Consider the following 14,750-nt stretch of genomic DNA (forward strand, 5'->3'; position numbering starts at 1 on the left):
CACATGTGTACCTACACCACTCTACTATGTTGGCCAAGGGGGCAGATCAATATGGGGCCTTACAGGCCATGGAGACGCCTTTAGAATTTACTCTGAGATAGGAAGGCATTGCAGTGTTTTGAACAGAGACTTGATCTAACGTCTATTTTAACAGCAACAGTCCGGCTTCTGTGTTGAGAATAGATCATAAGGGTGCAAAGGTGTAAGCAGAGAGATCAGCAAAGAGTCTGTTGTAATCCAGGAGAGAGATGATGGAGGCATGACCCAGGATTGTAGGAGTGTTGAGAAAGAGTTGGATTTTGTTTATAGTTAGAACACAGAGCTGACAGGATTTGCTGATGGATTGAGTGTGGCATGTGAGAGAAACAGAGGAGTCGAAAAGGATGCCACGGTTTCTGAGTTGAGCAAATGGAACGATAGAGTTGCCATTATGGCTAAGGCTGAGAAGACACTTTTTTGTGTGTATGTGTGAAGAAGATTGGCCGTGAGCTAATATCCGTTGTCAATCCTTCTCATTTTACTTGAGGAAGATTGTTGCTGAGCTAACATCTGTGCCAGTCTTCCTGTATTTTATGTAGGATGCAGCCATAGTGTGACCAGCGGTGCTAGGTCCATGGCCGGGGACTGGAACATACAAACCTTGGGCTGCCAAAGCAGAATGCAGGAACTTAACCACTACGCCACCAGACTAGCCCCTGGGGAGACGCTTTTAGGGAAGCTTGGCTGCCAGAGAAAGAGAGCCTGAATCTTTGGTGGTTGGCTGACCATCTTTGTCCTGCTGGTGCAGAAGAGTAACCAGATCCAGTCCTCAGACTACACTGGACACCTCAGTACATGATGGGTGGTGGGGATGGGGTGAGGGGCAAGAAAGACATTGGACTTGAATACATGGCTTGAAGCTTATATCTTTTCATTAGCATAAACAATCACTTACTTGTTTTATCATGTATTATTCACAGACAGTTTGTGCCTAGAGGAAACAAAGACTTTAACCAATAATTGTTGAACATCCATTGGATGTATAGCACAGGACTGTGCAATATGGGGAACCATAGAATATAATGCACAGATCCCTTGGATAAACAGAAACCTCTGTTTCCAAGGCCATCACCTTGTTCCATATCAAGCTTTGAAATAGCTCATATGTCTGATGTCCTAGAGGCTCCTGTCAGTAATGTCATTTGTGCAGAGAGAGGAGGGCTTCTATCATATAATAGGCATTTCTAAGCTGCTAAGTAACATTTCCCAAAAGAGAACACAGAAGTTAAGAGAGAGCTGTCAGCTGCATGGTAGCACAATGACTGGGTCTAGTTTATCTCAACACATACAGGCCTTGTGCTGGCATTTCCTGGATTCTGGAGCTAACACTCTTATTTTCCTCTATCCTGCAGCCTTTCTAAACACAAACGTTTGAATATTAAGCTTATTCTTTCATATTTCATTATGTGATTCTAAGTCTCAACCCAAACCATCTTTGGACTGTAAGACATATTTGAACCGTAAATTTAAATTTTGGTCAGTTGCACAATTTGGCACCCACCCTTCTGCACGCCCTGAGCTCCTCGGCCTTTCTGCAAACCTTGCTGTGCGGGGATTACTTAGTTGCAGTTCTTTGATAGTGTGGCTAGTGTCACAACCGTCGCGCAAAGTTTGCCTTCTTCGGGTCTTCTAGAAAGCGAGGGCAAAGGGCTTCAAAATGTTGTTACAAGATGAGGGCTACAAAAGCAACAGAGAAGGCCTGGAAAAGTGTCTCGCCGCCGGTTTCATTTATGACCACCGGAGCTTCAAGAGTCAGCAGCTTTAACCGTAAACAAACGAAGACTGTCAGGGACCAGTGACAGCACGCTCCCGGAGGTGGAAGGTTAAACCTCGCCTTGCAGTTAAGGAAGCGCCGCAGGCGCGGCCTTGCAGGCTTAAGAGAAGGTTCCACCGCCAACGGTTGGCTACAAAAATTGCTGGCTCGGCCAAGTGACGTTCACCTCCCTGGAGGCTCGCGTCTACCTGGACATCTGCTGACGGGTCAAGTTTCACTAACGCCATATACTTGAGACAAAAACCAAAACTACATGCTCCAAATAGAGGCCTTAGTTCCTCGCTCTCTCCCTTCCTATTATCTTTCTTTACCATGTATTTATTTTTTATTTCTATTTCTTCCTTTACTTCAACACCTTCCTCTCCCTTCGTCAGCCGATTACCCAGCCCCACTCCACCCACTCCACCCCGGCTCCTCCTTTCCATCTCCAGGCGTCTCGCCGGCTCATTCCACCGCTCCGGTCCTTCGCGCCCCTCCTCTCCCGTCACCGCTACTTCTCACCCTCCCTGCCCCCTTGAAGCTCCGGGAACGGGTCTCGACTCCGCCATCCTTCGCTTTCCCAGGCAGGGACTGTCACACCCGAGGGCCGGCCCCTCCAGGGCAGCTATACCGCCCTCGTCGCCCCTCCAGCGCCGCCGCGCGCTGCGTCTCCTCCCCGGCCCGCGCGGCCACAGCCGCGGCTGCCCGGGTGGCCCGGCCTCCCCAGCGTCGTCCCGCCCCCGTCCCGCTCCGCCCCCGGCCGCCGCTCCCTGATTGGCCTCCCGCCCCCTCCTCCCCAGGCGCCTCTCCTCCCCGGCGCCCAATGGGCACCACCACCTGGTCCAAAAATTCCCCCGAGGGGACCGAGGGGCTCTGCACCACCAGCTCCCGCGCGGCGGCGGTGACGGCCGCGGCGAGGCGCCGAGCGGGGAGGGGACACGGAGGGGGAGCGGAGGAGGGAGGAGGAGGAGCAAAGGTGTTGGAGAGAAAACTTCTGAAAGGAACAGGAAACCTGCCGGGGAGGCGGCGGCTGCGGCTCTCGGGGCGCCCGGGCGGCGCACGGCGCGGGGTGTCTGCAGCGGCAGCTTCGCTCGTGGCCGGCTCCCCCGGCGCCGGGCAGGGCTGAGCCCCGACCCTCGGCCACTCGGGCAGTGCCCTCCGCCGCCGCTCTCGGCGCCGCCGTCGTGCGCTCCGCTGCGCCTCTGCCGCGGCGGCTCCCCGGAGAGGGCGGCCAGGGCGCAGAGAAGAGGAGGGACGTCTGCTCTGGAGCATGAAGCAGCATGTCTGATAAAATGTCCAGCTTCCTCTACATAGGGGACATCGTGTCCCTGTACGCGGAGGGCTCGGTCAACGGCTTCATCAGCACCCTGGGGTAAGCCGGGGGCGCGGGCTGGGCGGCGCTGCGCTCTGTCTCTTCGGAACCCATCCCGGTCCCTGCGGGCGCCGCCGCCGCGTCCTCCCGCGCGTGGCCGGGCTGCGGGGGCAGGCTCCGCGCCCGCGGACAGCGCCGTGCGCTCGGCTGGCTCGCAGGAAGCTGCCTGCGGAGGCAAGACTTTCTCAGCAACTTCGTAATCTCCAGCTCAGAGACACATCCGAAAAGGAGGAAGTGATTCAAAAGCCCTGAGACAGGCCCTGCGAAGAAGTCTTCGCTGGCTTCTCCACGGGTTGTTTTGATGAAAATGTTTGTTTTCTCTTAAAGGTGAAACAAAACACCTCTCCTCCCGGTCTTTGCTCGCTCCCGCTCTCGAGCCCTGTCTCTCCGTGCCGGGTTTGTAAGAGCAGTCGATGAAAGTCCTTGGCCTTGGACATGAAACTCGAGCGATGCGGTGAGCCAAAGTGTGGCTTTGCCCTGCGGGAGGAGCGCACTGTCCCCTCTTCGCCGAAGTAATTTCCTTTCGGCTTTGCCAAACGGGAACTCGCCCCGCCGTCAGGGGCAGCCCAGGGGCGTCCGCAGCGCTGTCCCCCTGAGAGCTCCCTGGCGGCCTCCTGGGTTCTAGAACTCAGACCTGCTGCCCTCCTTTCCAGGCCTTGGCCCACTGAATCTTCAAGCTCTCCTGGAACTCGGCCAAGTGCAGGGCTCTTGAGATTCGACTTGATTTATGAATGGTGGAAATATATATATAAACATCACAGTGTGCTAGATGGTTAAGTAGGACTTTCTTGATTGCTAGTATTTTCTCTCTGTCCTGATTGTGAACACCAGTTCGCCGTTTCAATGCACACTGCAATATATTTTGATGCGCCCGTAGTTTTTTTGTTGCCTCGTGGTCTCAGTACTTGAGACACCCCAGCCTTAGAGGTTTCAGGCTGTGGAACTGGTGTTTCCACTCTTGGCTGGTCACTGTGTTCTGCTGTTGGGTTTTAGGACACATGACTTAGTATGCAGTGTCCCTGGACCGGGACTGCGAGCCACCGTGTAACGGAGTGGTGCTTGCTTGACACCGGACGTGGAAGTCACGAGTACTTCCACAGTTTCTGTTATTCGTGCATCTCCCTCCCCCATGGATGGAAGAAGATTTAATTTAGTCCCTTTAAGATCTGTGTTATTTTACTTGTGAAACTGAAGCGTGGAAGAAAAACCGTGTGGCAAGTGCTTATGCTGGGTTTGTAAATCAGGAGCTCCCAGTGGTTTCTGAGAGAATACTTAGTCTAAGTTCAGTTTGGGACCCCTAACAACATTTTGCAGATGAAGTCTGCTGCACTTCACCCTTCCGCTCTCTAGAGGAGGTGTGTGGACTGTGGTAGTTAAGCAAGAGGGGCTCCAGGGCCCGGACGCTTGGGGTCAGATCCTGGCTTCTGCACTTGTGCCCCTTGTGACCCTGGTCAGGTTACGTAATCACTCTGTATCTCAGTTTCCTCAACTCTAAAAATGGGAATAATAATGGTTTCTACCTTATAGGGTTGTGGTGGGGAAGAAATGAGTTAAGATATGTACACTGATCCGTGTGAAGCCTTAGCATGGTACCTGGCGCTTAATGAGCACTTGCTCATTATGTTAGCTGTTGTAATTATCGGTACCTTGGTGACTGCGAGCAATAGCTGCAGTTGTGGGCAAAATAATAAAAAGGATTAGGAATAGAGTATAAAACCTAGATAAATAAAAGGCCACGTTTTGCAGTGTCTTATTCAGCAAAGGTATGTGTTTGGGCAACTATGCACGGATAGGGCTGTAGTAGATGGTCAGTCAGGAAGCAGTTGTGGATTCTTTCCTGCTCATTTGAGAGATGGAGAAACTAGGAGGAAGAGAAAGGAAGTGACTTTCCCAAGAAACAGAGGACATTAACATTAGTGCCAAAAGCTGGAACTGTAACCGTCTCTCCAGATTCCCAGCCACGTGTGTGTTTCTTTGGTTACACATCATAGTCTTTAAGCCTTTAAGGTTGATCTTTAATGTAGCATATACATTTGTATAAATATTTCTTCTTTGTAGTCACTATTTCTAGTTGGTGTTTTGAAAGTTGAGTTTCCTTCGAATGTGTTTGTGCAGTGTTATTTTTCTGTTAACAAACTGAGTCTTGTTGAGGTTAGCGTGACAGGACCTCCGTGCAGCTTGATCCTAAGGTGAGGAAGGATCTTCAGAAATGCTGCCATTGGTGGAGTCTGGTGCTTTCACTGCATATTCCTTTTCTTTACTCTGTGGAACCGCATTACCCTCAGATTTTTTAGGGCTTATAAAGCTTGCAGGAGTATATGTCCCTGCCACATGAAATGTTATCTAGGTGGGGCAGCATCACCTACTTTATTAGCTTAGAATACAATTGGTAGATATTTTATTTTGCAAATTGGCTTTAGGGCTATGAAATCAAAGCAGCATGGCAGTTATAGTTTTTCATTATATTGTTGTAGGGTCATTATTTATTCACTTTTGGTAGCAAAGACGTGAAGTGCATACTTCACGTTGAATTTCCTTGATCTTCTATTAGTTGGAGATCTCTTGTCCTAGGTCTGCTGCTAATGAGCCGTGTGACCTTGATCGTATCATTTATTCTCTTTTTGTGTCAGTTTGCCTTTCTGGAGACTAAAGAGAGTATATGCTGTGCCCACTTCTCTGGGGTATGATAAAATTATGTGAATGAAAGAGACAGAAATGGAAGAGCCCAATTTTTTTTTTTCAGAAAGTTGCTAGGAAAATCCACGTTATATTTTTTGTGGTCCTTAAATTTCTTCAAAAAGTGTGTGAAATGTTAAAGTGAATCAGAGAGCTGGATTGGAGACATTGGCATTGTTATCTATTTAACCAAAATAGTTCGTTCCATCGTAATATTAAAAACTCAATGGGAGAGCTAAAAATTAAGCTTAAAGTTTCTGATTTCTATTTTAGCTCTTTATCTCTTTGGCGCTTTTGATAGCATGATGATTTTTCAAATTCAGCTTAAGAGGGTAGTTAATGAGAACGGAGTTCACAGAGCACTTCAAGGTAATTAATAGATATTTGCAAATAAGTTTTGTCCGATGTTAATATTTAGTGTGTCAGTAAGTTTGGGAAAACATACATTGTTAGTTTTTTGCTTTTGGGAATTTTTGCAGTAAGGTAACAAATTCTTCAGCTGAAAAAAATCAAGAGTTTCACTATATGAGAGTTTAGCTGGCTCCTCTCAGGGGCCCTTCCAACTGGAAATGTGGAAGGATTTCCTTAGCCTCTGTGACCCTTTTAAGTTAGATTTCTCAGTCTGTGAGGAATTAGAATGCCCCGGTTGCAAAGATTTGCATTTCCCATTTTTCCTCCAGTTATCCTTTAACCAGTATTTACCTGATGTTTCTGAATCCTGAATTGTTGCAAACTGAAGTAGAGTATTGTTCTCTGAGCTTGTGTAGGTCCAAAACGGGCCTGGTTTGTATATTCTAACTTAATTTTTCATCTAAAGATCTATTTAGGAAACCCTTATATTGACTTAAGGAAAAGCTGCGTTAAATCCTATTGAATGAAGATGGTGAATGTATTTTAAATAAACAAATTTTTTGCTACTGGTACATTTTAGGGTTATAGTTTTTATTTTTCTTTTAAAAAGGAAGGAGGAAATTTTGGAATATGCTGTACAATTTCATATGCAGTATTGCTTGTCCCTTCCCTCTCCTTCATTTTCTTTATACTGGGATTTACTTCCCTGGTCATTACCACATCTAAGACTTTATATTTCTGAGTATATTAACTTGACCAATGGTCAGGTACCACACAGTAGACTCGGTGACAGATATATAACTCCTTCATTGTCGTTCTCCACTATCTGTTCTTGCATGGTTGAGAATGAGAAGTGTGCATGTGAGTATTTGTGTGTGTGTGTGTATGTCCATCTACATCTGTTTCAGGGATTGCTGCCTTTGGCTTGAGGTTTCTTCTCAGGGTCTACCAAGAATTGACACCCACTGGTTAAGGTCTCAGAAAATTGTCAGGTGACCACCCATTGATGCAAAGTATCATAATAGTCTCTTGGCCAGAGTGACAAAAGATTGGGGCCCTTATTTTTACTTCCTGCTTGGATTTTGGCCAGTTCAATGAACTTTTAAATTCTTTTGTTTCCATATTCAGTGATGGGCATCAGGTAGGGTGGTGGTGGTGTGTCACACAGTTTATAATTCTGGCTTTTTTCCTTAGATAAGCAAAACTGTGTAAATGCTTACGTCTTATTGTTTCCAATTATAGTGCCTTGAATTTCCCTTCCTGGTCTTTTTTTTCCGCTTAATGTTTTTGATATTTGAATGTTTTGCAGATTTGATTTGTTATCTTTTCTTTTTTTACTTTTTTAATTATGCTGTTCTTATCGTAGTTTTAAGAATCTGCCCCTTAATAGGACTCATCAGTGGAGAGTCATAGATGAAGCAAGGAATGGTTATAGTCATTTCATTTTGTCATAATTTGTAAGTTACCTTTAGTATCTTCCAAATAGCACCTACCCAAGTAACAGCCATTATTTCCTGCTATAAGTAGATGTATAAACTTAGCCTTGTTTTGGCTGAGGCGTATGTTGTGATAAAAGTATCTAAAAATCCATTGGACGTTTGCATGCTCGTTGAGGGCGGGGGAAGAAGACAATATAATTTTGAATACTGAGTTGTTTTGGAAACTCTCAGTGTTGTAGTCACGTTATGGAACTTGAAATCAGCTCGAGTACAAAGACAGTTTCTAAGGTAGTGAACATAAAGTCTATTTTGAGCTGAAAGGTTGACTCTTTCTTAAGCTTAGCAGTCCTTCCATAAATAACATTGCAGCTTTTAGACCCTCTCTTGTGGCGAGCTTAGTCAGGTAAACAACCATCCCTCCTCAAGTGCCACTGACACTTGGCTTGGATAGAATAGAATTCAGAGGCAGCTGCTTGACCTCATTCTAGGTTTGACAGAAGCTGTTTTTTTTTTTGCACTGGTAGCACTTTTCCTAATCACGTTTTCCCTTTGGAACTGTTGTTGTACAGATAGCATGTAGATAACTTAGAGAATATAGACAGAATACTATAGACTCAAACTTTAAAACTTCAATTCCAGGCACAAGGTGTGTCTTCATATATAAAGATAAAAGAAGAACAGTGGACTTTTATGACAAATTTGTAGCATAATAACAGAATGAATTTTACTCCTTTTTTTTTTTTACATCAGACCCTGGTAATAGATCACCAGATTATAATCAGGGAAGTGAAACTTGAATGATCGTTCATTCATTCCTTTATTTAATGGAAAAACCTGTGCCTTTCAAATGTATTGATTCCTCTTTTGTGGTTATCTTTCTACTCCTATGCAGATTTAGATGAGAAAGTTTTCAGTATATGCCTTTAGAAAACTATATTTCAAATAAAAAATATATAAAATAAGATAGGTGGAAAATAGTGAAAGAAAATAGAATAGCGTATTAACAGTGGTGACACTGCATGGTGCATGGATGGGTGATTTTCATTTTCATTTTCATTTTTATATCTCCTATATTTCCCAGATTCTACATATGTCTCTTTAACTATGCATCTATTACTTTTATAATCAGGAAAGTTAACTAAAATTAAAATAATGTTTTTAAGGATTTTTTGATTTTTTGCTACTGTTAGTTAACAATATTTATTTTAAAAAGCATGAATAGTTTTCCCGCTCATGGTCAGTGGAGGAGGAAAACCACAAACTAGGAAATGCATGTTGTTGAAATAGATGGTCATATGTTTACTGTAAATAAAGTTTATTCCTGGTTATTATTATGACTGGTTGATTTAACTTATGCAGTAAATATATAACCTTTTTTATTTTAGAAATCTGTTTACACATGTAAGAAGTACGTACTTTAGCATAGCTGACTTGCACATTTTAGTAATCTTGTTAGTCACTATCAAACTTTTATTGCCTGAGTCAGTTTCTATAGGCATTAGTTTGTGAGGCGTTTGTGTGTCTGTGTGTGATTGAAATCAATCACTTAAGTGTTTTTATTGAATATCTTTGAAATGAATGGATCAGCTTTCTCAAAATTCAAATCAATGATTGGTTAATAATAGCTGTTTTATAGTTTATACCAACACCCACCCATAGGTCTCCAACCTTAAGTAAGAATGAGTTAAATTATCAGATTATTCAGAAAACCCCTTAATCATAAAATTGGAAATGTGTCCCCATCATGAATCAAGTCCATGTAACTTTCCTGGTAATGTGGTTTATGTGGAGCATGCTGCAGATTGAATCGTTAATTCATTCAACAAATATTTAATGAACCCTGACTATGTGCTGGGGATACAGTATGAAGAGACGTCAGCTATTAAGGTATTTTTAATTGTTATCTCAAAAACTCGAACTTCCTTTGAGAATTGTTAGTATGACACTTGGCTAGGATCTATGGGAGACACGAAGGCATTTGATGCCTTCTTTGCTCTCAGTGTCGTACAGGCCACAGGATCAGGAACTGGCTCTGTCTTTTTAGTCCTTGTGTCCTCAGCACCTCACACAATTCCTGGTACATAGTAGGTGTTGAATGAATATTTGTGAAATCAAGGTGGAAATAATTTAGTAATGGAAATAAGACTGGTATTGAATAACCACAACTTAAAGCTATTCTTTTCAAATCCCATAAAGATGATTAAAAACAGTATCATAGGGAGTCACCAGAATATTCTTTCTTTCTGGCTGGTATGACCCAGAGAGGGCTTCCAGGAGGAGGTGATATTTGAGCTGAACTTTGAGGGATCATTAGGATGGATATTTGTCTTAAATCTATGCCCATAATTTGCTCATATATTCTTGGTACTTTTTCTTTCATTTAAAAAAAATTCAGTTAAATTTTACTGTCCTTTTTAATAGCTCCAAAAAAGCAAGCAAACAATTTGATATTATCGAGATATGCAAAAACAGAGTAATCTCAGAACATATTTTATGCTTATTTACCAAATATGAGAGCTTTAAATTTGGTTCAGACCCTCTGAGTTTATTTAGATAGCCTTCAATCCTTGTCAGGTATGTTAAGTTTACTGGGACCACAGATAATGAGGGCAGGACTATAAGCAGGGAATTTATACAATTTTTCCAGCTCCTTTGGGTATTCTATTTTTACTCCTTTCCTCCTTACTTCTCCCCATCCCCAATGTTTCATAGTTTTTCTTCATTGTTCATGGACCTAAATAGAATCTTATAGATCCCTGGAAGCTTTGGCAATAAGGACAACTTTTCATCTAAAATAGTTCTAAATTTTTTTGCCTTATACTGCCTATGGATTGTTCAACACACACGCACACTCCCACTTGGTATAGAATACCCTTCTGGTATGTATGGAGTCCACCATGCCCTCTTTTCTTTCTGGTGTTTCAACAAGTGATAAAGGCCATAGATAGATTCTTATGAATGCAGGAAAAGACGTAGGAAGTGAACAAAGCATAATCTATATTCATTTCTAAATTCTTAGAATTCAAACGTATGTCATTGAGGTTCTATTACTAAGGTTTTTGAGCCACTGTTAAAATATCATCATAGAAATCTCTCTGTGAAAAGTACAAAATGCTGGACTTTTATTATATATTAGTTATCTAAAACAATTTCTCAACAGAGTCTTAGAGAAAACTTAGGTCTTTGATTAAGTAATTCCTGATATCTAGCTGTCCAAGACCTTGTGGTAATGACTAATTTTGAAACAATCACTATGAGCAGACACTACTGTTCTCCACATATTATCTCCTATTGAAAAGAGGATTGTTTAAATTATGTAAGAAATTATATGGTCATCAGAGCTAAATGTAAGAGCCCAAACAAACAAACAATTCCCGAAAAACCCAACAAAAACCAAAATTGGGTTAAAAAGTTGTTGATTAACTTTTCTAGTGGCAAATCAAAGTGTATTATTTGTAAAAATTTCAGAGAATAAAATTCTCTCCAACTTGGGTTTCAACTCACATTTAGTTAAATTATTTGCAAGCCTTATATTAAATTGTCTTGGAACTCTTGAAAAATAATCTATAGGTGTCTCTTGCTATCCTAATTCTCACTATCTGATCTCAAAAGCCCAGAAGATTTGGAAAGCAAAGGATACTTGTATATCACTTTGCCCACATGGATAAAGCTTAAGAATTGAAAGACTATATTATATTAGAAGTAAGTTTCTTTTGTTTGTAAGCTACAGAAACAATCTCTGGCTAGCTTAAGCAAAGAAGGAAATTTATTATAAGGATACTGGAGGAGCTCCAAGAAGTTGAATGATGAGCTGAACAATTCAGCATTAAGAAAGGCAGAAACTCAGGGCTGCTGTGGGAATCGCCATAGCAAAACCTTCTCCCTGGGCCTGCTGTTTACTTTACTTGGATCAGGAATTCCTATACTGTGTGACTCTTTTCTTCAATTTCAAAATGCAGAGTGATAAAATTTGGCCCCACTTGGGTCATTCACTTATGTCCGTGAAGGGAAGTCACAGTGCCAGATCCGATTATCAGGGAAATCACTGTGAGCAGGGCTCCGATTTCTGCCTGCTTCTAGGGAAGTGTGATGTGGAGGAAAGAGAGCAAAGAAGACCTGGGCATGAGCTTAGATGTCACTGATTAGTAGATAATTTAACAGTAACTTCTTAGTGCATTTGAAATAAATTGTGGTAAAATATACGTAACATAAAATTTACCATCTTAACCATTTTTAAGTGTAAAATTCAGTGGTATTAGGACATTCACAATGTTAGGCAACCATCACCACTATCTATTTCCAGAACTTTTTCATCATCCCAAAGAGAAACTCTGTTCCTTTTTTACATCAACTCCCCATTCTCTCCAACCCCTAATCTACTTTCTGTCTCTATGAATTTACCTATTGTAAGTGCCTTATGTAGGAGGAATCATACAATATTTGTCCTTTTGTGTCTGGCTAATTTCACTTAGCATAATGTTTTCGGGATTCTTCCATGTTGTAGCATGGATCAGAACTCCCTTTTTGTTGCTGAATAATAATCTGTTGTAAGGATACAGCACATTGTGTTTATCCATTCCTCAGTTGATGGACATTTGGGTTGTTTCCACTTTTTGACTATTATGAATAATGCTATGAATATTTGTGTACAAGATTCTGTGTGGACATATGTTCTTAGTTCTTTTGGCTATATACCTAGCAGTGAAATTGCTGGGTCATATGGTAACATATTCAACATTTTGCCCCAGCCTTTCCTAGTCTCCCTACCTTGCTCTACCTTTTTTTTTATTCTGTCTTACTACATATAGTATAATATACTATTTATTGTATCTGTTGTTTATCATCTGTGTACCTCTGGTAGAATGTGAGCTCTTTGAAGACAAGGATCTTTTGTTTTGTCAGTGAGTATCTCAGGCGCTTGGCTCCATAAATATTTATTGAATGAATATTTGTTGAATTAGGATATACATATTCTCAAATCTCTAAGTAGCTGTTAACATCCGTTCTTCTCTGGAAAAAATTCAGTGTAGTTGTTCTTATTTATAAAAGTATTTTGAGAATCCATATAGGTAGTTCTTTTAAAGTGAATGAAAGTTGTCATTGGATTTATGGTGCCATTAAAGTCTTGCCGTAATAGGTACTTGAATCATCTCTTGGGTCGGATCTATGCACCTACCTAGCCTAACGTGTGATAAAACTTACAGCCTGGAAAAAATAATGTATGTAGCCTTATTTAATGGTTTGCATGATATAGCCATGTTAAAAGAAAGATATTTCTGAAAGTTCAGTTTTGTTTTTGTGTGTGCAGAGTAAATTTGTCAGCATTTGTGAGTCCATTTCTTAATTTAGATCAGCCATTTCTATTAGTGGATAATACATAATACATCCATGGAGGCATTTTGTGCTTTAACTGCGCTTGGCGGAAAAGTTTAGTTGGAAATAATTTGTCGATATGAAACCAGAGAGTATTTGGGGTATTTATAGAACTTCAGAAAAATAGAAGAGGGCATATGACAATTTGTAATTTTTATTTTTGAAATTTAGGAATAAGTGTCTGGAAAAGGATAGGCATTTAAATATAAGTTGAGGGGGACAAATAGTCAGTATTTGGTTGTTCATTAATTTTTATTCCGTCTATTGACTAAGTCTACTATGACGTGCTTTGCCTCAGGCTTATTCGAGAAGATACGCGTTTGGCCATTCTCTTTAAGAACCTGAAATTCCCCAGTGTTGTGATTCACCCTTATTCTTGGAATCCTCACTGGTAGAAATGTACAAATGAGAACTTCTTTGAGAGTGTATTTGCGTATAGGACAGAGAAATAAAGTGAAAAAATAGAGGTATGTACAAATTACAAAATAATTTAAAAAAGTAAAACAATGTCATTCTGTTCCCTCTAGTTCTAACATGCTATGATTCTCTATGACAGATGTTTAAAAATGTAGTGTCTTTAGAAAAGTAATTTTGAGATGAGAGAAAATATTTTCAGAGTTTTGCTTCATTTCTGTAACATCCAAATTAATCCAATTGAAGTATATCATACCAAGAAAAGACAGTGACTTAAAAAATCCATTTCCAAATTACCAAACACGGTTACATTAGGAATCCAAAGTAAGTTAATGATTTAAGGACTAGTTACTTGTGTTTGGCTACAGTGTTCAAGGTCATTGCTAATATCAGGGACATAACTACTTAAACATTTGCATTTCAAGTAGATTTTTGGCTTCTACCAGTTGTTTTCAAAGAGGGTAATTTCAGTCCTGATTTGTTAAAATAGGCTGGGAAAGTGAAGAAAGGAATTTAGTTGTACTTGGGGCTTTATAGTTGTGGCTAGGAATGGTAAATATTATGACATTTTAAGTGAAATCAAAACTCATTGTCAATGAAAGTTTAGTTATTTAAAACTTTGCTAAATTAAACCATCTCTAGGATTAATGACAAATGAGAAATGGGCCTTTGTTACCTTTCTTCCCTATTAACCTGGCAGGACATGATTTAATAGTTGAGTTCTAATTCTAAACCCATGAGAAGAATGAGCTTCCTTTCCGTATCAGTACAAATGAAGTCATTGTTATCTGATGGGTGAAACCAAGTGCTTATTTCCAAAGTCTTAGCCACTAAAGAATCTTCTAGAAAGTCTTTGAAATATTATCAAATTGCAAGTATATAAACACTATGTTAATTATTGGAGAATCTGGATAAAGAATTGCTTAGGCAAATTGTCATGTAGAAGTTTTGAGAGGCAGTAATTACCCTGGCAATAGATATCCATAAGTTATGCTATAAACATTTTCTAAAGAGTAGATCAACATTCATATTGCACATTTTTTTCAAAATGGAAGTATAATGAATATAATAAACTCTAAAGAATTAATATCAACTGCATCATTTAGTTTGAACCCTATTTAACTTATAAAAATGCATATTAATTTCCATTTCTATGTCAGGGACTACTCGTTATTCCCTTGCATTCATTTACCCCTTCTTCCATACTAACAGAAGTACTTGTTTGTGGGTGCCCAGAACAAAGACCACATTTTCTGGCTTCCCTTGCAGCCAGGTGTGGCCACAGACTGTGTTTTGTGGTCATGCCTTTAAGAGAGGCTTCTGCCAGCGCCTA

At 41.0% G+C, this 14,750-nt stretch overlaps 1 protein-coding gene across 2 annotated transcripts in view; it reads left to right on the forward strand.

Annotated features, from left to right (window-relative positions):
- The first annotated feature begins 2,779 nt into the window (after window positions 1-2,779).
- Window positions 2,780-14,750, forward strand: part of ITPR2 (inositol 1,4,5-trisphosphate receptor type 2) — a 467,499-nt gene continuing 455,528 nt past the window's right edge. The window contains exon 1 of one of the 2 annotated variants that reach the window (XM_046685544.1): window positions 2,780-3,164. In XM_046685544.1, the coding sequence (XP_046541500.1) occupies window positions 3,073-3,164 (92 nt within the window). In that variant the 5' untranslated portion in view covers window positions 2,780-3,072. The remainder of the gene's footprint in view (window positions 3,165-14,750) is intronic. The other variant, XM_046685537.1, reaches the window with a different exon arrangement.

This window comes from Equus quagga, chromosome 1 (genome assembly GCF_021613505.1).
Source record: "Equus quagga isolate Etosha38 chromosome 1, UCLA_HA_Equagga_1.0, whole genome shotgun sequence".
In the NCBI taxonomy this organism is placed as follows: Eukaryota; Metazoa; Chordata; class Mammalia; order Perissodactyla; family Equidae; genus Equus; species Equus quagga.